The 26,802-nt window shown below is 35.8% G+C and overlaps 1 protein-coding gene across 2 annotated transcripts in view; it reads right to left on the bottom strand.

The window, feature by feature from the left end:
- Positions 1-26,802, bottom strand: part of Dlg2 (discs large MAGUK scaffold protein 2) — a 2,013,368-nt gene that overhangs the window by 1,135,281 nt on the left and 851,285 nt on the right. Inside the window, exon 1 of one of the 2 annotated variants that reach the window (XM_026384678.2) lies at positions 23,232-23,333. The exons of the other annotated variant lie outside the window; for it this stretch is intronic. Within the exon in view, the coding sequence (XP_026240463.1) occupies positions 23,232-23,333 (102 nt within the window). Of the gene's footprint in view, positions 1-23,231; positions 23,334-26,802 lie in introns of those variants that run through there. 2 annotated transcript variants of the gene reach the window in all.

Here is a 26,802-nt window from a genome sequence, read left to right on the forward strand (position 1 = left end):
GGACAAATGCATCTATAAAAGTAAAGATGCTTTATAAAATGGTTCTCCTTCCTTTGTTTAAGATCACAATGAACTACTATTGTGTTCCAAGCACCATATGTTCACTAGAAACCTTTGCAAAGTCCTACAGATGGGCCTAGGCCTTCTCAGGCCCATTCTACAGAAAAGGAAACTAAAAGCATGTCCAGATTGCACTGCTAACAGAGGAAAGATCTGAACCTTGACCTCTCTACTTGCACTGCTTTTTGTAATTGCAAACACAAAGTTGGGAGTACCTCTGAATCATAATAATCTTAAATGCTCACCTTGAGAATATTATGGCCCCCAAATTAAATACAGCATATATTTTTACAAACTAGAGACAGAACGGAAGTTAACACTAAAAGCAATAAAATTACTAAAATAATCAGTATTATAGAAAAATGATAATTGCTTTGTCAGAAAGTATGGAGTGAGATTTCAAGATTTTTCAAGGAATGGTTTTATGTTAACATTTTTAACAGAGCCTTTACCTACAAAGGACTATAGTTAAAACAAAATATTTAGAATTAATGGCACACTTACCATATAAATGGTATTACTGGCAGGAAGAACAGATATGTTTATACTCACAGTTTAGTAAGAGAAGTCAACACACATGGTACAAATTCAAAAACTAATATACATTCAGCAATACATGTAGATATTTTGGAGGCACAGAGACTGATAAGACGTTTGTCTCATCCTCAAGGAGACTGTATCTTATTGGGGATTGTTTGGAATGAAATGTTTTACAATATACGAGGCCGTCTGTTCCCCAAGTAGTGTTAAGACAGGAAAAAATCCTACCCGTTTTCAAATGAGACTACCACCAATTGAAATATTCATCCATTTTTTCCCTTCACCAGACATACAATAATTGTCTATAATAGGCAATTACCAAAGTAGATACAAGGAACACAAGGATAAATGAATAGGAAAGGTATGGGAGGAATTAACAGCCTAGTAAGTGTAAAATTGGAAATAAGACTACGGTAATGTAATGTGTGCTCTCTCAGTAGAAGAAATTCTATGCTACTTATTGGTGTTCTTGAATCATGATTTTCCAGTCTTTACTATGTATTATGTACTATGCTAAGCACGTAAATAGGTTGCCTCATTTAATCCTATGTAACTCCATTAAATATGCCTTATGATTCACAGAAATTTATAAATGAAATTGAGACTTAGAGGATTTGAATATTTTGTCCAAGGCCACAAAGCTAGTAAATGTTTGAATCCAAGCAGAATCCTGAAAGCACTCCCATGACCTTTACCTGCTAATGGAGTGCAGAGAAGGCTGCACTGCCCATCAATAGGGAGCTCAGAGGGTGTTCCAACAATAAGTGTTCCTTGAGCTATGTCTGTAAGCGGGGAGGGGCAAGTATGCCACAGGGAAACAAGCAGATTGAGAACAGGGATAGGTGGTGAGCAAACTGGACAGAGAAAATAGTGAACATGAAATCATAGAGACAAAAACAAGAAAATGCCACTTGTTGGGCAAATTGATGTCTTTTTTGTTATGTCTACTGTGTAGGAGTACGTATGGAGAAAGAAATGGGAAATAATACTAAGAACCCTACATTCTAGATCTCTTACCACGTGCCACACTGGTAAGTAAATTTGTAAATATTATCTTATTTAATCCTTGAAATAGCCAACTCACATAAATGCTATTATTATTACAAAAATATTCCAATTTTACATATAAGAAAACTGAAGCAAAAAGAGATTATGTAACTTACCTAATATTTGGTAGAGCCAGAATTAAAGACTAAGTGTCTTGACTCCAGAGCCTGGCTCTCAACTTTTATCTGAAGAGGCAGGAGCAAGACCACAAGGGTCTTGGATTCCATATTTAATAAGTTGACTTTTTTTTTTTTTTACTCTTGCAAGCACTGTGGAAGTTAGTAAGCCAAAAAGCAATTTTATCAGATTTCTAGTTTAGAAAATTCCTTGTGGTTATTTCATGGAGAAAAGAGATGAAATTTGAGGCAGTAGATGAGTCATAAGGGTTCAAGTAAGAACCTAAACTGGGCCTGAGTTTGTGTCCATGTAGATAATTAGGAGGGACTAGCTTCAAAATGTAAAAGAGATTGCATCAGCAAACTAAACATCTGAGTAGATGCTGGGACTGAGGAAAATAGAAGAATGGAGAATAAATTCTAAATTTTTAGCTTAGGTAACTGGGAAATAAAAATTACCTTTCCCTTTGCCTGTTTTTATAATTAGGCAAACTAACATATCACAAGAACAGGAGAAAAGGCACAGTGTAGAAACCTAATCAGTTACTAAGGTTTTGTTTTAAAAAACTTGATGGGCCATTGCTGGAAAGGAACATGGCACTGGTTTTTTTTTTTTCTGATTGTGTGACTACAGCTAGATTCCCTAAGGCAGTGAAATCACAAGGAATCCAATATGACAAGCCAACATCTTACAGAATAAGCCTGCTCATTCCCAGCCTAATCAGTATCTCCGTTTCTAAGTATAAACTCATTTTGAATACAAAACAATGTAAAGCAGGTGAACTTGGTTTTAATCAAATTCATCTGTAATTATTCAGATTAATACAACACAAGCAGGCAATGGTTATTTACTTTTGTAAAAACAGATTTTGTTAGAAAAATATAATAAAATTGTCTTTGTGTAGTCATTCCAGTGCAATTATATGAATTTGGAATACACCACACCTCAAATGCTTATGCATTGAGCCATGCAATGTGCCAGACTATTTCCCTGTATTATCTCATTTAATTATCACAATTCCATGAGTTGGTACTATTATCTCTATTTTTCAGATAAAGAAACCAAGGCTTAATGAATTTATTTATTCAAAATAATTTTTAAAGAAGAATGAATATTCAAATGCAAACTACTTTGGCTCAAAAATATATTTCATTACCACATGTTTTCACAGTTACCCTTTTAAAGATTATTTTCAGAATTATTTTAAGTGTATATTAATCAAGCACATATCAATTGGGTTACAGCTAGATAGACCTAGCATGATTCAGAAGCACAAGGTATATTTGTTTTCCACCATAAAAAGCAATGTGTTCAGCCAGGATGTCCTTTGATAGAAATATAATGACTTTTTGTACTAGATTTCTATCACTAAACTGCTGTGAAAATTCAATTATTCAGTTCAATTAGATATTTTATTTAATGTCTATCACCAAAGAAACATCTGTAAATGCTAAACATATTCCAATTGGAATTCTTAACTACTCTAAATAGTAGGAGATTCTTTTTACTTTATAATACAACACCCAATAGTGTTTGAATGAGAGCTTTGTGGTAACTCACTAAACAGGTGCTACAAAGAAAGGTACTTTGAAGGCAATGAGCCAATAGTCACTGACTATTGATGACTACCGATGACTCTCCAACAGTCTTTTGCTCCAAACCTCTAAAATCATGAGATTTTTTTTTCTTTCACAAATAAAATTGACTCATTTTATCTGTTCTGATGTCAGATACATGCTGACATTGTTTTAGATACTTTGCAAGTATGTAATTTAATCCTCACAGTAGTGCAATACAGTAGATTTAAAATTATGTCTGAAATGAGAAAACCAAGATGCAGTCAGATTAAGCTATATGTTCACGGCCACACAGGAATGAGCAAATATTCAAACCTCAATCATTTAGATGATGAAATACAATGGATTCTTTTCATTCTAAGTAATTGTAAAAGACTCTGTACAATCTATCTACTGTCTCATATGTCTTGTGTGACTACACTCTAATTTAACTATTCTTTTATATTATATTCTTTTATATTATATAACTATTCTTTTTATATTTATATCCCAAGATGTGTACCTGAAAAAAATTTAACATCTTTTAACATAAGCAATAAGATATCTGGAATTACTGACATAAACAAGAATCCCTTTAAATGTACATTGCTTTAAAAAGTATGACAGAATTGGTTTCTAAAAGTCAGGTGAAATACTGTTGGATTTTTTTCTGCCATAATACATTAGTTTTGAATCCCTACATACATGCTAGATGGTTCTGAAAATACTTTATTATTCCAAGATTAAAAATAAAATTTTATCTTTTCATATATATAGCATGGAACAGTCACTGATCTCTGTTGCACTGCTCTTTCTATAACTCATGATTTCCAGCCATTGTTCTGTAGATAAGATCTCATAGTCAAGGGGCTACTTATTATGACTTCTCCTTGACACAACCTTCTGTGCCCCACCCCCAGCTCCTTTCTCTTCTAATCTCATTGCCCCAAATTCAGAATTCCTAAATTCCTGCTGACCTCAGTTGCACTTCTATATCCTGGGTTTCTTCTTGGGAAAAGTATCAAAGGATACATTTTGTAGGCAATCAGATTGGTGTCATGAAAAAAAAATCAAAGAGAAATATATTTGACTGTTAAATTGACTGTAAGGGCTAGGGGCATCCCCCTGAATTTCTCCAAATGTTTGTGATGTAGGAACTTACTTTACTTGAAGAGCTAGGGTAAGGATTAGTAACAATGTCAACAATGTACCCAGGGCACAGGGGAACTACATTAACTGTTGGCTTTAATTTTGCTTCACATTAAGAAGCCTACCCAACAACAGAGTAAGTTGTCTGGTAAGGGAACAACCATTCTGTCACTAAAAGAACTTACAAAGGAGTATAGTGTGACCAATCATAAATTCAAGGAAAATAATGGATGGCAGCAGAAATTCTTCTTATTCCAACATTCCTGAAGAATTTTCACCAGGTTTGGCTCTAACGTAGGTTCTGATGTCAAGCTTGGAGTCTAGTATAAGGAAGTTGCTCAAAAAAACATTTGCATTCCACCTCTTGCACCCTTACCGTTTAGCTTGCTTGCTTTCCGAACAGGTTGGGCTCTGACTCAGTGCCTTTCCTGTTTGAGATATGCAATTCTAAAGAACTCCTTCTTTCTTTTACCCATTTTTTTGAGGTGATAGGACAAAGGGACTTCATACAGGCTGGCTTCCAAAATACTAGAAGAAAAGTCTCATATACTAATGATAGAAGTGATGGTCTATATTTGAGAAGGTGCATGAACACCTTTGGGTCAAGTGGGCTGTACCACTTCCTAGCAATATGACATGAAAAGGGTTACTTAATCCACCCAAGCCTATTTCCTCATATGTAAAATGAGCTAATAACTATTTCATATGTTCATTTGAGTATTAAATACATTTGGCATTAAACACTTAGGACAGTTCTCACATGTTGTAGGCTTAAAATAAAAGCTGCTTTCTTCACTTTCTTTGTTGTTAACGTCTAACTCAGCAAGAAGAAATGAAAGCTGGTGAAATCTTACAATGTTTATTAAAGATGTTATCTTACCATTAATAGTGTCTTTTAACATGTGGTGATAATATATAGAATGAACTAATAATATTTACCATATGCATTACTGTGTTAAGAGAAAACACTAAAGATAATATGGAGTACACTGAAATCAAACAGAGAAGTATCCAGTGAAGCCAATCTCAGAATCTATAAATGGATACTAAGTATAAAAAAGGCAACAAAAAAATCTGTCTTCATTTTCATGGGTATTATGTAAAAATTAATTTGTACTGAGACATTTTGAGAATTCTTTTTATAAGATGAGAGAGACTCTGAAGTTAGAAAATGAAGTTACTCTGTGAGAAAATCTGATTGAATATGGTTAACTTAACTATCAAGATAACAAAAATTTCCACAAAAATCAGATCTCTCTGAAACAATGCTGATAACAACACAATAAGGTTAAAATTATTACTTTTAAGCCATATCATATAGTTTACCTCAGATAAGATCTGCAAAAATGTACAAGGTTAACATTAATAGCCCCAAATTGCAAAGGAGAAAACAGACATAGAGGTTTAGTGTTCAAGATCATTCTTTGAATAGGAGCAGTGTCTGAATTTGAACTTTGGGCTGCTTTATTCCAAGCCCCCTTGGAAAGACAAACAAGTTAACTTGGGCAAGGAAAGGCAGAGGTACCTACAGGATCAACTTCTGACTACTGTGAGTCTAAGCCCAGCCAGAAGCCTCAAGTCTGTCAGTGATGGAGACCCTAACATCACACTCCAGTCTCCCACTTAAACTTGCACCAAGACATATGTACCTGTCCTGGATCCTGGATCATCTCCAGTTCCTACTTCTCATTCTAGTGCTCAGGCTATAAGACAGTCTGCTGTACACAACACCAGTAACAGGGCTGAGTCTGCACTGCAGACTAGGGCACAGCCACTTGAGTGGGGGCCTCTCATCTGTCTCTGTGATTCAGTCCCAACCCTGGTTGACCCTGGACCTTCTCCAGAACTCACAAGTTCCTGTTCTCAAGCCCTTTGCTTATTCTCCTACATCCTTTTCTGTTGTGGGGTTTCATCAAGAGAGAAGACTCCTTTTATTTTCATGTCTGAATCTGAATTTCAGCTCTTCACATTAACTTAAAACTGTAGATAAGTCACTCATTCTCTGTCTCTGAGGTTTCTGTTCCTTAACAAGAAAATAGGGATGTTTACTTCCAAGAGACAGTTTGAAGAAAACCGTCTAGCATAGCTCCTAACTCAATACTTAGCACTTTAGGACCTGAACCCTGACCACCATCTGTGGAGCTTGTCTCTTATGTCAATATTCCTTCTCTTGGACTCTTAGAAAGCGAAAACGGAAAGGGACTTCAGTAGTGTTTGAGTTCCTCCACTCTCCAACCTCTCATGTACACTTTTTTTTTTTCTAACTGATGATCAAACTGAGTCCCAGAAAACAATAGAGCCGATTGTGGATTCTAAGTCTTAAAAGTCCTAATAGTGGGCAGTTTCCTTCATACCCACTCTGGGTGTCCTCCTTGTCTTTTCTCTCTGTGGCTTTGCCTAAGAATATGAAAAGAGCTTTCACGAGACCCTACAGACCTATCCAGATCATACACCAGTTTTCTTCTATCTTTCTCTAAATGTTTCTTCAAATAATACTTGGCAATGACCTCTATCCTTCTTCTATTCATTCTCCCTAGAACTAACTACAATTTTGTTTTCATTTCTATTCTAATGGCATTACCAAATGCCACTTTTTATTTACTCTAATTAGTTATATATGATGGTAAAATGCATGCCTAGTGCCATTTTTTATTCAATAACTGTTCTTCTCTGCTATGTCCAGTGTCTACTATGGTAATTTTGATGCCTCATCTGCCTAGTGAGAATCTGGAATATACCATCCAAAATGTCTTATATTTGCTAAGTGGATAATGAATGAATCATTAGTAACATCAGCTTCCTTAATCTTGAGATTCTCTCCTCACTTTATTTCTGTAGTATTAAATCTCTTGGTCGTCTTTGCTACACTTCCTCTTCTGTGTACCTTTCAAAATAGAAATTTTCAACCTGTTTCTCTCTACCTGCAGATACATACATACAGATTAACTATGAAATGGATTAATTCTTATTAATTGAGATAATCAACTTTTCCCCCAAAAGCTTTCATATCTGATTTATTTTGGTCCTCATAGTATCATTGAAACAGGGGCATTTATACTATACCTCTAAAGTACTTCGCCAAAAATGCTTGAAATTAAAATGTTTCCCACACTTGAAGGGGGCTTACTTTTTGAAGAAAATGTGCTTAAGCAGAACCCATAATTTCCCCCACATTATGCCTGCTGAATGAGGTGTTCCTAGGCTTAGATTCACTGAGTCATCTTTCTTTTGAAAAAAAAAAATGAGTGTACGGTCTTGATAAGAAAGACTGTGCAGTGCCACGGTTTACATGAATCAGTTTTAACCGTGTTCATGGCAGTAGGGGTCACTTGATTTCTCTGAGGAATATCTCCAGGCCCTTATTTGTTCTAAATCATTGACCTTTCTTCCCTCAGATTAAATTTGAGCTAAGCCACAAAAATTGAAGCAGGTGGTTTCTACCCAGATAAACTATAGGGGCTGAAGCAAGTTGTTCCATAAATGAAGGAAGTAAATGTTTACCACTCACATAAGCAAGATTCAAGCAGTCTTCTTTCACAAATGTAGCCCCCATCAGACAAAATAACATACCCAAAATTACAGTTTTCTCAAAACATTAATGTATAATCAGATAGTCCAGTCTCAGGGGCTGAGGTAAAATTGTTTTAGAAATTAAATTTGTTGACAATTAACAGAAGCAAATTATCCAAGTATTCAACTTTGAATAAGTAAGTTTAAATAAGAAAATGAAAATAGTCTTTTAAACTAAGAATATCTTTAGAGTTCCTAAGTTATGTTTTTAGTTCCATTAAAGATTAAAGATGTATTAAAACATTATTATCAGTATTTAATGATGTGAGACATGTATGTATATATGTACTTATTTGGGTGGAATATATTCTCTAAAGTAGTACATTATCTCATTGTTTTCTCCTCTGCTTTAAACAATGGTAATTATAATAGCCCATATTTTTTAGCATATACTATATAAAAATGCTTGTTTGATTTTATAATTTCGTTTAATTCTTATGTGTTTTAACAAATCATTAGTATTTCCATTTGCACTTAAAGGCTAGTAATTAGAAATTTAAAACATTTTTCCCATTTCTCCACTGCTAATAAATGGTAGAAGTTGAGTTTTAATATGTCAAATTTGTAAAATATGCTTCCCTGTCTCTGTGCTACACTATTTTCACAGGGATCAGTTCCTAGGTAATGAGTTTCCAAACCTAGGTTCCTCAAAGTTTTATTTCCTTTTTCCTGCAAAGAATTTAAAAGAAAAAAACAACATTCACTTCAGAGTACATTACTCAATGTTAGGCAGACCTGGGTTTGAGAACGAATTTAGCTCATTTCTCTTGTAAATGAATGGAATGATATCTATTTCCCTGGATCTCCATTTCCCTAGTGACAGAAGAAGATTACTACCTAGACCATCTTTCTTTCATATATACAGCAAATATTCATAAGCACTTACTATGTGCTAGGTATCATGCTGAACATTAGTGGTAGAATAATACATAAATAAGAGCAGGTCTTGGCCCTCATGTAGTATACAACCTAAATTTTCTACAGGTGGCCCAGAATTCATACCAGTATAATAATTTTAAAGTGTGGAGTATTTTGATATTCAAATTGCTCAACCACCATTGATCAGAGCTTTTACCAATTCATTCATTTTCTTATTTTCACAAATCACTCTCATCTCCCTCTATTTGATTGGTTCTTCTAGACAGAAGCCCTGCTTAACCTGAATCTGTAGATAATTACTGTTTTATTCATTTACCTGTACATTTTTTATTGAAGTAGACATATGAACACATACACACATGCACATTCTTGCTTCTAGAAAGAATTTGATGTGGCTTGTTAGTTAATTTAAGAACTTTTTAGCTGGTTGCTTTTAGAAAACAGTCTAACAGTTCTGCTTAGCTGGCCAGAAGAATTTCTTTATGAGAATAAAACATTCAAAGTAGTTTAGCTAATAAATAAAAAACAAATGAGGTTTAAGCAGAAATAATTCCAGAGAATGTTACAGAAATTGGTAACTCTAGTAGGTATGGATAATATAGTGGTGTTGAGAAGCTCACTAGACTCTGGGGAATTTTCTGAGATCTCATTTCCTTGGACCATTTTGTGGCTACATGTTTATAGTAAATCCAGGAAACTGGAGCAGTAAGGCCCAGAGACCTGGGGTCATACTAGAGCTAAACTTCATCCTATGAAGTAGCAGAGCAACTCACCTTATAAATCCAACTACAAATCATTTGGTTCTCCTAAAGACACTGGACAACACCTGGATACTGAAGCTGTCTGAAAGAAAAAATCTTTTATAATCTTATAAGCAATAAAAACAGCAAATACCTTCCAGCTTCTAGAAAATTATAAATTGTTTTAATATGGATGTAAACAAACTCACAAAATATAGTTTACAGTGAAAGTTATGTTTACAGTTTGTCATGTATCCATCTATTCCCTCATCAAGTACCTATCAACCAACTTGTAGATCTCAGTCTTAAGGATTGAGGAGATTCATTTATTTGTTCATTCCATGTATATTTATCAAACATCTTATTTTTCCTTCTGGTCTTATGAAGTGGAATTCAACATAAATTATGTGCAGCTAAAAACACCCTAAAAATGAAGTATATAAGGAATCATAGAGGAGGCATGGAAAATTTAACAGAAAGTCAGGTCTTTCTTCTTTGAAGATGACACTGGGTTTCAATTGCTTATGTAATTTAAAAATTACAAAAACCAGTCATTCAATAAACATAATACATTGAGCATTTAGTATGCTGCAAGCACTACATTAGTACCTTGCAGTACTAATGTTCAAGATAAGTCCCTGACTCTGATAGCTAGTAATATTTAGAGCCTTCTGACAATTTAGCTCAATATGATAGAAAGAAGTTCATGGCTCCATGGGAGCAGAGAGGACATGGTGGCCAGCAATGCCTTCCATGAGGGGATGACATAAACTGAATCCTGAAGGATAGGCATGGACACTATTAAAATTTCTTTGACCTCCCTCCTTGGAAAAAGTTCATACCATTATAAGCTATTGGGCAAATAAATGTAGAAGGCAATACTTAATTTATTTGCTAAATAAATCAATAGTGTTCTTGCTGGCAAGTAGAATGTTTATATGAAACAATTAAATAACAGTACAAAGTGATAGATGATTCAGAGCCAAAAGCAGTTACACAGAGTGTGCTTTCGGGGCTCTGAATAGTCAATGATTCCAGGAGGAACTTTAGACTGTCAGTATGTCAAGACTATTTATTTGAAAGTATGCGAATGCAGATACACTGAGTACACTATTCCATTAATACCTTCTGAACAGCATACCAAAACACCTTGATAGATTCACTACAATTTAACATGGAATCCGATTAAATAGAACTGAGTCTGCGATGGTTAATAAAGATCTTCAAAGCCACCATCATCTATGAGACAAAACACCAAATCCTTATCATTAATATTCTGGGACTAAAGAAAATCATATTAGCAAATCTGCTTCTTCAGACAGGAAGTAAGAAAGCATTCTAGATATTTAACCAGCTGGAAAAAAAATAAAAAGCTGAACCTCTGCAAATCTATTTAAGTTCATTTATTATCTCTTAATTTACTAAAAATTCAGTTACATCAGAATAGAAGTTGCTGCACAGATTTCCTAAACTGCTTCAGAAAGAAACTAAAAGTAAAATAAAACATCATCAATTAAATGTAAAGGGAAAAAAGTACTAAACAACTAGGAGAGAAGGTTTAGGGTTTCCCAGATAGTTCTCGTCCCTAAAGATGACTACATACAGAAGACTAACATACATCAAAGCCAAATGTTCATTCAAAATGGCACACCAGCTAACTCTGTTAGTTTAAAACACATTTTGAGGTGTCTTTTTTGGTCAAAAAAATAGGAATTATATTTCTGTGTCCACATGAATAGAACAAAAAAAGTGCATAGGAGTCAGGTAATATCTAAAAATTAACCAGGCCTAGCGAACGTAGTCCCACAAGGAAATATCTAGACTTTGGTTGTTAGTAGAAAGCTGAGTGAAATCAGAACAACAAATATCTAACCCATAGGCCATTTTTACAATAAAGATTTTCATTTTTCAGGGAAAGACATATGACACTTGAAAATCACTGAGGTTCTTGGCATGACATTAAAAGTATAAATAACTGATAGTGAAATAGTGAAAGCTGACATGAAACTGATTTGACTGAAAGTAGGAAGTGAATATCCAGGTCCTGGACTCCTGAAGTGAGTTGTAAAGAATAAAAGATAAATCCATCAGTGCCTTCAGCGAGTCCAACAAATACCTCTATCTTTCCCAGGAGAACAGCAAACACTGTATTTCCAAGTTAGAAGTTGCTTATAAGAGGTTAGAAACCAAAGGAAAGAAGGAACTAATACCTTGAAGTCATTCACTACTTCTGCCTTTACTGTCTGAAATGCACATCTGTCTTCCTTGACAGGAGCAACTTCACTTGACTGGTATGCATTCTCTGAGGCCCTAGCACCATGTACCCTTCACTCTTCCAGATTCACCTCCATAATACACACTTAACTTTGATCACATCAGTCAGTGTTATGGGACAAGCATCAGCTCTTTCCACTTCTCTTTGTATCATATATTTTGGTTCTGTGCTTTGGAAGCCTGGTCAGTCCCTAAGAAATGCTTAACGGGGAACAAACAAGAAAAAGGAGGGAATCTTCATGAGCTTGTACTCTAAATTCTAGACTTAACTTCAGTGCCACCACTCTAGACTATGTGAACTTAAGCAAGATTTAATGCTATAGGATGTCTATTAAAGGAACTTCAAAGGACAGCCAGTCAAGTCCCAATTAGTTATCTGATCACCTGAATATCCTGGAGAAGTGGACTTTAACCTGAGACTTGAATGTCTCTAGTGAAGAGAATTTTCAACTCAATGTGATTTAGTTTCCTCATTTGTAAAATATCGTCCTCCTAGAGCTATTGAAGAACAAAAGATTCACTTGTTTCAGAATGCTATATAAATGAAAATGATAGACATTATTTTAAATATGAACAAAATCAAGATTGGGGATTCTTTCTAGTTAGTCATATATAGACATTACAAAAGGTAAGTCCTCTCTGCAGCAAGAAAATATACAACCCCCATTTACAGCCTCTGAAACTCTATGACCACCTTCATTTGAGATCTAAGGTCTAGGCTTTTGAAATCTAGTTGTTGAAATTCAACTTACGACTTTATTGGATGAACAAAGGTACAGTTTGTGTAGTCATAATTTCCTATTTCCGCAGAGCTATTTTTTTCCTCCTCACAAACTTTTCAAGATAAAAATTTAAAACCTTAGAGCTTTGAAGGATGCCTTCTCTCCCTTCAGCCAAAACAGGCATCCGGTTTCTACAATAAATGAGATCATAGCATCCCCACTCATACTGCCGTAGATAAGAACCTGTCAGCATTTTCATTATAAAACCTTTTTTCTTCCCTCTGGCTTAAGAGACCAACCACAGCAATTTGCTGGGGAAATAGCTCCAGCAAAGGGCAATGAACAAGGCTCAAGCACAGAGAGAAAAATGTTTTCATTTTATAGAACTCACAAAAAGTTTATTTGGGGATTAGGAAGCCTGAAGAATTCCAGAGACTATTTCTTTTGGATGATCATTTGGCCTTTTAAATAAAGAAAATAAGGTTTACTGATATTTAAAGTTAAATTTTCTCAGGAAGATGTTAGAAAAAGAATTAGCTACTTAGATTTCTTCAGGCATGAACATCTCTGGTAACAAAGCTATAACAACACACATGATTCTGAGTGTGTGCTCACCTGGAAGGCACTCTGGGGGCCAGAAGGATCTTCTCACAGATTCTGAGATGAAATCATGGGGCAAGGAAAGTTATGTCAGCACTACTTCAAACAAGAGAAAATGGGATATATCCATAATATGTTAAGAATGATACATAAAATCTTCCCTAGCAAAGTGAAGGCAGTTGGTACATACTCAATGAAGGATACAGTTAATATCAGATCTGATTCACATACTGAACTCTCTTCTTTAATGCTCCTGAGTCATACATATCAAAGTGAAAAAGTTTTGTGGACTATTTCATACTATCCCAACACAAATAAAAGTAAAATGGAAAGGAACTGTGAGGAGACAGAGAGGAATAAAACTAGAATTTATTTAATAGATAGTATATAACAGATATTGTATTTGTTGCTTTCTTATTTGTCTGGTGTAACAAACCCACTAACTATATATTATCTCCATTATATAGATGAGAAAACTGAAATTCAGGCAAAAGAGCTTCCCTAAGGTCAGAGATAATACCAATCTCTACCTTCAGGACTTGAGACCTACTTCTGTTTACCTGTCCAGGACTCCAGACTTAACCAGTATCTCTGCTTGGTCTAGATAGGACAGAGCAGAAAATAATCTAATGTTCCCTTCTCTGTTTCCATTGTCCCTTCCCACTTCTGTCCAAGGAAAAAGAGCACATTCTATGTCATGCCACTACTTTCTGATATCTTTTTCTTTCAACATTTCCAAAAAAATAAAAATAAAAGTTGAACCATAGAGCTCAATGGTAGATTTGACTCCAAAGCCAACTCGTTTTCCTTTCTGACCTAGAATAATAATTTAGAAAGCCCAGATTACATTTAGTCACCTTGAAAAAGATGAAGAGAAGCAATACATAGAAATATTTAGCTTCTGGTTTTGTTTCTGTGGAGAAACCTGACTAATATTACCCGTGTCTGAACTGGTTCCCATTATTATGCAGGGCAAAGTCCTAAGATCTGTAGTCAGCAAGCTGGAGACCCAAGAGAGCCAATATGCAGTTCTAGCACCAGTACAAAGACCTGAGAATCAGTAAAGCTGGTGGTATAAATACCAGTCTGAAAGACTCCAGGATCAAAACCCAAGATAATGCTCACTTCAAGTTCAAAGGCAAGAAAACACCTGTGCTCCAACTCAACACAGGCAGGAGGAGTTTCCTCTTGTTCAGTCTCTCTGTTCTACTCAGGTCTTTAATTGGTTGAATAAGTTGCATACATATTAGGGAGGGCAATCTGTTTTATTCAATCTACCAATTCAAATTTTAATCTCATTCAGAAGCAACTTTTAATTGTCATAGTAATATTTGACCAAATCTCTAGTTACCCCATGGCCCTATCAAGTTGACAAAAAATGATCCACCATACCAGGGTTAGACATATTCTACATATTTCAGAGAACATGATCTCTTGGAAGTTTAATAACATAAGAGGTCCTCTGAGGCAAACTGTTAAGGGAAAATGATAAAAGAACAATAACAAAATATGCAACCTTTATTTTTTTTCACATATTCATTCAGTAAACATTTATGGACAAATCTATTTCTCACACATTCATTCAGCAAATATTCATTGATTATCTTTTTGTGGAACAGAAACAGCTCTACTTGCTAGATTTTTAAGGAACTCTTCTAAATATTATGATATATAGTCTCTGATTCTGATGAGCTCACAGTTCAGATGGGCAAACAGACAAGTAAATAGAACTTAAAATGAATATGGTACAATTAAGGTGCAAGCATTAAGTAGGAGGTACCATAGGAATCCAGAGGTGATTTTTAGTTCAGGAGGGACTGTGGTGATTTCACTAAATGAGCCTTGGATTATGACCTGGTATCCATGAGTGACTACAAGGCAAAAAGCCCCATAAAATGTGTGAGCATTTTCAGGATCCTGATTTTGATGACTCAACACTCGTTTTTATGAACATATTTTAATGGTAGCATAACAGTAAACGCTTCTTAATTTTAATATTTGGTTTTTTATCCTCATTTTTTTGTTTACTTATGATAAGCTTTAAAAGAACTTGAACTGGCAAGAATACTTTATCAAAAGTGACACAAGGCCCATGTAGCCTACTTGTTTGAGACTAGCAAAGCACCTGTTTCACTCATAAGCTCATTTTTCATTTTCTCCTTCTGGGTCAATTTTAATCTAGGAATATTTGGGGGGGTATAAATTATGTAAACTTCTGGCTTCTCCCTGTTAGAACATTGAAACACTTTAATAATATGTAGATAGATCAAAATTTACCTCATTTACTGATGGATAAATTTCAAGTTACTTTACTGAACACTATTCTATTGACAATTTCCACTTTCTTCACCAGCATGCATAGTGGCTTATGAAAGGCAAAGGAAAGAAACACACATTAAGAATTCACCACAGACAGGCATTGTGCTAAATGCTTCCATATGTAGTATCTCACTTAATTCTTTTAATAGTCCTTCAGGGAGGGTGTTATTTTTCCTGCTTCCTAGACATGAAACATGTAAAATTCTTTCATTATCTTGACTCTCAGGACTTCTAGTTCTTAGTTAGAGTTCATGACATAGAAAGAAGGACATTGAGTTAGAAATTAGGAGACCTAGTTATAGCTATGACTTGCTGTGTGACCTTGAGCAAGGCACCTCCTGTCTATATGATTTAGTAACCTCATGTGGAAAATGAGAGCATAAATACTATGAAAAATGGTGTGCTGCATCAAATTTCTCTAAGAAGAAATAGGTTGTCCAACAAGGCTGAATTCACTGATAAGTGTGCCTTGCATTCAAATTCGGGTATCTTCCCAGAAATGTGAGTGTAAATGATATTTTTGCAAGTTGTAAGAAGGAACCTGTTATTTGAAAGAGAACTACATTTATTCTGGAAATAAGCATAGGCTATTGATCTGAACCACTCAGGCTTGAATTTTGGCTTCATTACTTAAGAGTTGTGTGACTTTGGGAATGTTGACAATTTCAGCAGAGATTCATGGTTCAGTTTCCCCACAGATATCATCAGGATAACTAATATATTCATCTCAAAGGGTTACTGTGAGGATAATTGAGGTGACATTTGTAAAGCATGGAAAATTATCTGGTAAATGATAACAAGTCAGCATGTGTGTTAGTACAGAGACGAATGCTTCCATAATGTAAATAGATGTTCCTTTAATGTATCCATTTTGAACATTTGGAATTTTTGAATATTAGATATTCCGCTCTCCCAACCTGCGTACTGGCAATTGAATTCAGGGGTATTCTATTCCAGGCTGGCCTGAAACTTACATTCTGCCTGCTGCAGCTTTCTGAGAGGCTGGGATTATAGATGTATGCCGCTGCACCCAGCACTGAATACTGGACTGAAGAATTTAAGATGAGACACATCAATATAGTCACGAGACTTCTATTAATATACAGTTTAACAAAGTTTTAATCCTATATACAGGAGAATAAGCTAGATTGTCTTTTATTCATAAATCCTTATGGTATAGAATGAAACAATTTAAAGCTTGAGAATGCAGTGCAAATTTATACAGTCATCTTTAAAATAAATGTAGCAATACCAATCATCAAGCAAAATTAAAGAATACTGACAGTAATTTTATTTATTCTATCCTATCCAAAATAATTTCATGTTCAAAAAGGATTTATTCCTTAACTTGGTAATTTTGATTTATTTTTAACAGCAGAAAATGCGGGAGAAAACTAAATATCCAAAGATAAGGACAGCTAACTATCATAGAGCTATTAAAATATGTTTGCAAAGGCTAACATAAATTAATATATTCATATGCAAAGCCAATGTAATAACAACAACATTTCTCAAATAACCTATATATATAGGTCAAGAAGAACAAAACTATACATAAAAATATTACCAATTTTATATCTAATCCTCTGGGACTATATGTGTTTTCTAAAATTTGTTTTCTTTTTGAATTTCTTTTTCTAATTTATTTCAACAACATATATTACTATAAAGTAAAAACAAAGAATAATACAAAAATTCATGTTTCAATATTCAAAATACTGAGAGGAAATGTGTCCTACCAATAGCAGAAATACACACACTGATATATCAATTGATGAATCTTCTAGAACCAAAATTTTACAACAATGTTGGTCTTATTCAAATAAAGGAAGGAGCAAACAAAACCACTTCTCTGTGCAAACTTCCTAAGCAGGAAAAGCACATCTGGAAGAGGTGTAGGAAACCAGAAGGTTTCAGGGAACTGTCCACCAGGGAGGTGCTGACAGTCTCTCTGTTCTTGGGTGAGTGTAAGAGCACCCTCTAGAGTTAGGAACCCACAACCCACTGCCCCTTCTTTCTCCTTTCTCTTCACATCATCCTATGCTATTCTCCCTGCTTCCCTATCTCCTTTCTCTGCTTGCCTAAAAACTATGGAGATTGGAACAAATACACTTGTAAAGCACCTAAAATAGTGCTTAGGTATTTGATCAAACCAAATTATTTTTCACCTTCCTTCCCTTTACCTCTGTAGTAGCTGGACTCATCTTTTTTCAATTCCTTCTTCTTTTTCCTATTTTTGTCCATTTTAACTTTCTCCTTACTCTTCCTCTTCCTTTTGAGGAGTCACTACGTAGAAAAAGCAAAGTTGTTTTCTACAATATGATTTCTTTCCTTTGAGTAGAGAAGTTTGAGATGTCCAAACATTCACTGGAAAAAGTAGATTATAGGATTTTACAACATTTTCAAAACTTTTTTCTATATTAATACATCAAAGAGGATATTAAAGGCAAATGATTTGGCCTAAGGGCTTAGTCGTTTGATTTAATGGTTTGAACTATTATATTAACAAATGGCTATTGGGAAAAAAAGAGAGGTTACCTAAAGTTTAAACCATATCTTTTTTTAAAAAAATTGTATGTGTGTGCATATTTATATTATAGACAAAAGGTATACAATATGCTTTGTTGTACCTACTGAAGTGATTACTACAGTCAATACAATAAACATTTCTATTATCTTACAGTTAGTTACCTTGTATAAGAGCATATAAAAACATACATGTACATACATGTGTGCACATATACATATGTGTACACACACAGGCACACAACACAACTTCTTTATTTATCTGTTTATGGACCCATAGATTGATTCCATGTCTTGGCAATTAGGAACACTGTGCAATTAGCATGAGGGGGCAGATATCTCTATGAGGTGCCACTTCCACTTCCTTTGAATATATGTCTGGAAGAAGGATTGATAGATAATCGGTAGTTCAAATTTTGTACTATAAGAAACTTCCATACTCTATTTTTTTTCCAGTATGGGGAATTGAAACAAGGAGCACTCTACAGCTGAGTTATACCTTCACCTCTGCCCTTTTTTATTTCTTTATTTTGAGACAGGTTCCTGTTAAGTTGCTTATGACATTGCTACTTTGCTTAGGCTAGCCTCAAACTTATAATCCTCCTGCCTCAACCTTCCCAGTTGCTGGAATTACAGATGTTTGTCACCACACTCATCTTCCTTACATTTTTTAAAAATAATGGCTGTACATATTTACATCACTACCAACAGTGTACAAGATTTCCTTTGTCTCCACACCCTTATCAACACTTGTTGTTGCTTATCTTTTTGGATAGTCATCCTGACAGATATGAGGTCATAGCTTATTGTGGTTTTGATTTGCATTTCTCTGAAGTCTAATGATGTTCAGCATTTTGCCATGTATCCTTTTTCAAGAAATTTCTACTCTGGTCATTTGTCCATTTTTAGCCTGAACTATATTTCAATTACACCTTTCTTTTAAATCAAGAAAGCAAACGAATCATTGTAGAGAAACTTTAAAAATTACTTTTAGTATATTAAGAAAAATTATAATATCCTTCCTTTTCTGTTCTTTTTGCCTGGATATGTTCATGACTAGAAGTGGAGGGTAAGAGCAGAAGGACACACAGGGACTACTATTCTTAGTGATGCAGCTATGCACAAGATAAAGAAAAGAGAAATGATATAAAGGCTGGAACTTAAAATTACATTTAGAATATGAATCTCCATAGGTGAAGGAAACAGGTGAAGGTAAAGCTGATGTCTGTTTTCTGATCATGACACATAAATTACTATGAAAGGAAAAAAGTAGCCTTTAGAAATCCTCCTTTTCCATGGAAAGTTCATTTCCATAAATTGTGATGTTTAATAATAGCAATGGACTGGGGGAAAAGAGAATTGCTATAATGGGAAAATTCTTTAGAACCAAGATATTTTAGCTTTTCTTAAGAGACTTAAAGCCAGGTTCCTGTGGGTACTCTGTACTTTAGGGGAAAAAAGTGGAATTGCTTCCATCAATAGACTCAGAATTTCTGGAAGAAAGGAATGGTGACATATTTACATTTGCATCTGTAACATTTATCACAGTGCCTAGGAGATAGACTAGCAGAGAAAGACACTGCATATTTAGTCACAAGTCATATAGTCAGTTAACTAAATAGAATCATAGTCAACATGCAGCAAGAAGGGCCCTAGAGATAACAAGTGACAAACTAATTTGGGGGTTCTACTTTGAATGTTCAAATTGCTGAGCATCCTTCAAACCATTAATAGGTTTGGGATAATAAGAACAGACAGTTTTTGTATTTTTGAAACAGACTGACCTACACATAAACAAGGTTTTAGACTTTGCCATGCTAAGTATCTTATATGAAAGAAAATAAATATCCTTCATAATAATCTAATTTTCACGCTTCCTAGGGAAATAGTGCAAGGAATGTAAGTTTTTGGAAGCTCCTTATTGTCATATAGCTTAAAGATTTGGTTGAAGTCATTATGATTTATTTTTCTTTAAATAAGTATTGCAAATAATATAGCCATCTGCCATATCATTTAACTTTGAAATCATAGAGAACAAGGCCAGTTATGGTCATGATACCAGTGTCTGGCTTTTTGTGAATATTTATTGATTGAGTGGAAGAACAGTGTCAGTTTTGCATGATTCTAATAAATATACTTCATTTTGTAAATGTTCTACTAATATGTAATATGTATCCATATGAATAGTCTAACTAGAATAAAGAAAGGCAACTTTAAGAAAAATGGTTGAGCTCATAGCAAAGGTGAAAAACTTCTCAAAACAACTATTTTAGGGATTCTAAAATAGCTGTTTAGTTTTGAACATGTATTTATTTTAATATTCTAGGTTCCTCTCAGAAGTGATAAGCCCCTTAGTAGAGCTATGAAAATAACCATGACTTATATAAAAGCACCAATCACTTAATAAATTAATATATTCTAAGCACTGCATGTACCTCATTTAAATTTTCAGCCTCATAATAACATAATAATATGTAAGAAAGTAGTTATCACTGTGGCCGTTTTATATACAAAGAAACTGAGACTTAAGAGAAATCACATACTTAGAAAATGTGAAATCTACTTTTGAAATGTTATGTTTCACATTTTGCATGAGCAAGTTTTCTACATTATATTTTGTTTCTTCTGACATATAGTGTTAAAAAACTTCACTAGAGAAAAGCTAGAGTAGAAATTTCTAGTACTATTTTCATATTTAAGATTCTAAGGAAGAAGCCTTTCATTAACCAGTTCATAACTAACCATCTGGGAATTATGGTTATTTTAATTGATACCATTACATAATGATTTTAAGAATTATCATACCAAATACTTGGCTAGAACCTCTCAAAATAATTTTTTTTCTTAGAATTAATTTGTTTAACAAAGTTCAGTGTCAACCAACATACTCTACTTAGGTGTTTCATCCTACTGACATGAATCTCTCACAGAAAATAAATTTGTTAAACCAGAAAATTAAAAGCAAGCCAGGCATGGTGGCACATGCCTGAAATCCCAGTGGCTCCAGAGGCTAAGTAGGAGAATAGCGAGTTCAAAGCCAGTCTCAGTAACAGTGAGGCACTAAGCAACTCAGTGAGACTCTGTCTAAAAGTCAAATACAAAAAAGTACTGGAAATGTGGTTCAAGTGGTTGAGTGCCCCTTATTTCAACAAACAAACAAACAAACAACAACAAAAACACCCTAAAAGCAAGAGAACTAAAAAGAAGTTAAACTACCCAGCTTCTTTAAAAAAAAAAAAAGTGCATGCTAATAATTGTACCAATTTGCTCCAGTATGGTTTGAAAGTCAGGGGAAAATATAAACTTATTAAATAAAACTTATTAAAATAAAAACTTATTTTAAAATGAACTTAAAAGAGTTAAATGTATATTTAACAACATTCTCCATACCAACAGTTTATCTTATTTGATTATTAGCTTGTGTTTAATTTCCCTAGAAATTTGTTACTAAGCATTTAGGCCTGCAAAAAAATTCCCATAAGTTCATAGGAATGAATTTTACACAGTAGCCATCGCTTATGCTTCTCTAAGTGCAATTAGAAAAGAGAGTGCATAGAAGAGTGTGGGAGGAGTGGCAAGTTGAATAGGGAGTTCGTTATTGGTGCTGTTCATTCATGTACATCTTGCTGACAGTGACTAATACATGAACCTTCAGCAATTCTAAGATCTCTTTGAGGGTTTCAAAAGAATTATCTAGCTTCTCTTTAGTAGGATTTTTTTTTCTGTGTTGGGGATTTAACCCAAGGCCTCATAAATGCTGGGCAAAAATTCTACAATTGAACTACATCCCCAGTCCATGAGAAATGGTTTTTAAGCTGAAGATAAGGTGAAAAATGTCATAATGAGAAAAACTTATATAAATATTTGGCAATAACTTTTACCATTAAAGGATTTTATAAAAGACTTCATCAAAGAATGTTAACCTAAAGGGGTCTCAGAAATCACTTCCTAAACCTCAGGCCCCAAGAGAAGAGAAAATTATCTAGGCACAGTAGGTACAAGACAATCCGGACTCACAATTTTTCCATTAAGCCTACACCTTCTCTGAGCACTAGCCGCGAAGTTGAATGTGTATGTTTCATTAACTTTACTGCCTAAGGTGTTTACCAGCTGTCCAATTCAGACTCCAGTGTTATCTTTCAGAACAATGGGAATTGTGTGACTTTTATTCACTTATGGAAGTGAATTTTTAGTTATTTCAGATGAAGAGCTCTCCCTCTATCTCCCCCAACCGCACCTTAGAGAGTTATCATAATAGCCACAAGAAATGTTCTATATAAACAAGCTGAAGGAACATAATAGCTTTCCAAAATAAGAAGTAAAGACTTCTACCTAGGAGCAAGGGATATGTACTCAGTCTACTCACGGACTGACTTTTCAAATGGCAAGTTTGGTGTATCTTTTTCAGAGAGTGCATCCTCAGGTGCAACAAGAAAGCTCTATTAACATATTTTAGAGAAGGAGCAATGAATGGTAACTTGCTTCAAAAAACTTCAATCCTCATTTCCTTGTGAATACCAATCCCCTTTGCAAAAACTCAGGGTAGGACAGTTATTTGGTACAAACTTTACTAGGAACTGTGGCACCTCTTGATAAAATTTTTGTTTATTTCAAATGGACAATCAATCAGGGCTAACCATGATCTTAGCTACAGATTTTCATTTAAAACAGAAATAAACTCAACATCTTTAAAAGTGCTAAATCTCAAACTGATGTGTTGAATTTCATCTGGACTACATCTACCACCTCAGTTACTCTTGCCAGTGGGCTGGCTCCAGGTGGTGGTGATCTGTGATGAGTTTAGCTTTCAAATCAGCGTCTAGGAGCTCAGGCACTAGCTAAATGTATAAGGAGATCCCAAGAGAAGGCGCCCCCTTTCCAAGGAGTATCTGCTCTCACAGCCTCTGTTAGAGACAGGGTACTGTCACCACCGGGTCATCATCCCTACATTGGACGATGAAAAATCATTGGGTTCTCCAGGTTCCCAAACCCAGCCGGATCCTGCGAGGACAACGCAGCGAAGCTTCTGTCATTCTCCCAACAGCCAGACACATAAATAAACAACAAAAGGAATTGTTTGCTTCCCCATGGGAGGCAGCATGCATTAAAAAGACACGAACCCCTCGTCCTACCTTGCATCCAAACATCAACGACAGAGTGTTGTTGGTGCAAGCAACTTTGCAGTGGCAAATCATTGGTGTAAAACAGTCAGGGTCCTTAACAACAGGGCACATTCCTTCCGGGCTGCGACAGTGGCAGCTCGCTGGGGGACCCGCACACGGTGCTCGCCCAGCACATGGAGCGAGAGCCTAGACCAAGCGGCCGCTTCGGTCTCTGCCCCCTGCGCCCGGCGCAGCCATCCTGGAGCTCAGGTGGAAGCAATGCTGCGGGCAAGTACCAAGCGTCTTGGGGTCTCCCTTCCTGGGGAATAAGGCGTGGGGGGGGGGGAAGGGACAGCAAGAAGGATTTCTCCCCCTATTAATTTCCGGAAGGTAAAATTAAAAAAAAAAAAGAAAGAAAGAAAGAAAAAAAAAGAAAAAGAAAAATAAGAAGGAGGAGGAAGAAAGGAGAAAAAAAAAAGAAAAGAAAAAGAAAAAAATCCCATAAAAATAAAAGGAAGCGAGGCGCTTAGAGGAGGGTTCAAAGGAGGTGGGGCAGTATTAGCATGTAAAAGGATGTGCCCGCCTACTCGCCCCAGTCACACAAGATTGCCATGCGAGCCTAAGGGGGCTGAAATTATTCCCTCCGTAGGGGCTGGCTGGGGGACGTACTGCAGCTCCCGATTTGGTAAAAAGCCAGTGGCTTGCTGCAATCCAGAGTCACCGTGGGGAGCGCTGGCCGGGCAAGTGGGGTGGGAGGGAGGGGCGGAGAGAGGGATGGAGCTTGGCGTTCGCCAGCCTAGCCCAGCCCAGCCCGCGGGCGCGCTCGGTGCCACCTAGGCGTCCCTAGCATAGGCGCGCGGGCCTCCCTCCACTGATGTAACCCTGATACCACGCTATGCCCCAATCACTATTACCGCCAGAGTGTAGACAACCTGGGAGACTGAGTTCCTGGGTAGGGAGGCCTGTGCTGAGCCCTGCAGGGAGCATGCTCGGGCCCACAGACAACTGCGTGAGGGTGGGAGGGGGAAGGGAAAGTGGCCAGGAGGAGAATAGTATAGAAATGGACTGGAAAGGGTTTCGCTAGTGGCTTCAGCCCTTGACTTCAGGGTCAGGGAGCCTACTCTTTCCCTGGGTGGTTGAAGTGGCCTCAGAACCAAAGCTTCAGCTGATAACATTTTTCAAACTCAAAAAGGTAGAGTTTATCTTCTCCCTCACCTTGTCTTAGAGACTCCAGAAGCCTCCAGAAGTATTTATGTTGTTCTGCAAGTAAGTATGAATGGCAAGACAGATGGATGCTTTATTGTTTTGTTGAGGGAGATCGATTTGTTTGTTTGTTTCTTTTTAACTGAGACTGTCAAAATTGCAAAAAGACCAAGAAATCAGCATGTGCATCGCACAGCTGCAAAATCTCTTATTGGAGATTTTTTTTTTTAAGTGTGATAAGAAATGTGTAGGGCAGGAAGTGGGTAAATCTAGCACTTTCAGTGCCACCTGGGTGCCTGGCACTATGCCTCACAGATGGTTGATGAAAAGAGAGCAAGATATCAGGGTTTGGAGTCAGCCTCTGGCTCTGGTGTTAGTGGGATTTTGTGTAAATCACTTATATTATCAGAATCCTTGTTACTTATCTATAAAGTGAGGCTATTAAACCACACACTACAGAGGTATGCTTCAGTATATGGCAGCTGCTCTTTACTTACAAACCATGTCTCCCTTCCAGTCTCTGAGGTTATTGGATATAATTTACTAGTGGAAGAAACTGAGGACTTGAGGATTGTATCACATTCCTGTATCATATAATCAGTAAGCCATGAAGGTGAGATTCAAAGAGAAGTAACTGAAGATAGTTTAAGAAGCAACATCACTGTAAACCTTGAACATTTCTGTAAAGGATGTTCTGAAGTCTACAGATTTATTTAGGCCTATCATATTTACATGAATGTGGTAATTTCAAGTCCCTCAAGCCAGGCACTAAACTGAGATCCCATCAGAAGCAACAACATGGTCCAAAATATCCAAAGCAAAATTTGTCAGAATCAGGTCCTCCTGATGTAGTTCCTTCAGAATACCAGGGCACTTACACTCTATGTTAATGAGTTCCAATATCACTATGTGTTCCATTCTTATAAAATATAAATGTTCCAGTAAGAAAAAAGAGTGAAACAACTTGGAAATTTTCAAGTTAAATGCAGTACCCTATATACTTTCTTTTATATACTAGTATTGAAAATCCACTACGGTCCTATACCAAGTTAAACCTGATTGTGTTAGATTTCCTAGGATGCTTGTTAAAAAAAAAACTTTGGATTCTCAGGTCCAGCTCTTTGTCAGGTTAGGAAGAGGTCAAGGAATCTACATTTGTAATCGACCCCCTTGTGAGAGGAATATAGTCCTGTCTATGAAATTAGGACCTCTATGAAGGGAAATCAGAATGGAACAAAGTTAACAACAAAAATCAGCATGGAAAGACTGTCATTTGAATTAAAACTGGTTCTAACTGAAGAGGGCAGCCATGACTTAGGCTTTAGGATTCTTACACTAAGCACTGGAGTCCTCACCTAGTTGTTCCATCTGTAAGAAATCAGGCTTAGTTCAATCTAGTGAATGTCCTGGGGCTGCTGGGACTCAGGAGGTTTGATGTATTGTGTGTGTTTGTGTGTGTGTCGCGCGCACATGTGTGCACACACGCATGCACTGCATGCACAGTACACAGCATACTTGCTCTTAAATGTACTAAGTCAATTTTTAGGAGAACTCTGGCCTGAGGCATTCTGTGGAATCTTAAGGTCACGTTTACAGATTAAGTGTATCCCTTAGCATTTTATGCCTTCATGTTACCATAAAATGTGTGATTGTGTGAGTGCTTCCACCTACAGAATGTCTATAATTATGGCTGTTTCTCCAAAGGAGAATAGATTCTAAAAAAGTTGTACAATATTTCCCTTATTCATTAGCCTATAATTTGGATTTCAAACACCCCAAAAGTATTGTATGCTCTATATTGTGATGTTCCAATAATATCTAACACAGTCTTTCCCTAATGAATTATCCAAGCTAAGGCTGACCTCCTATTCTAGGGCAGCATGAAAGGCTGTTATGTTCAAGTTATTTCCCATTTTATAGTTTGTGCTGGTTCAGATTGATAGAGCCAAGTGACAAAACATAAAGCAAAATGTATATTTCATGTCCTTGATATTTATGCTTAATTTTAACCAATGAAAGTTGATTTATCTGTGTCATTTATTTAGACATTTATTCTTATATACATATTTATATCTGTAATTTGTTTATATGTACTTGATAAAGTGATTTTCCTTATAATTATCTCTCAATAATAGCCCTAGGGTGCATTGAAGAGAGGAGATAAGAGGGGCGAAATGGCATCCATGACAATGCATTCCATATGCCAGTAACCACTCTCTCTGGTTACAAAAGTGAGTCACTGTTACCTTAAGATATGAACACATTGCATTATTGGTCTCAAAAGCACTAATTTTGGAGTATACTGCATGGGGGTGTACTGTAATATTTTTAGGAGTAGATATTACTAGGGAATGCCAGGAGATGATGCATTTGTTCTAATAGTCAAAATAACTACCCT

The sequence above is a fragment of the Urocitellus parryii genome, chromosome 4, assembly GCF_045843805.1.
Source record: "Urocitellus parryii isolate mUroPar1 chromosome 4, mUroPar1.hap1, whole genome shotgun sequence".
Classification (NCBI taxonomy): domain Eukaryota; kingdom Metazoa; phylum Chordata; class Mammalia; order Rodentia; family Sciuridae; genus Urocitellus; species Urocitellus parryii.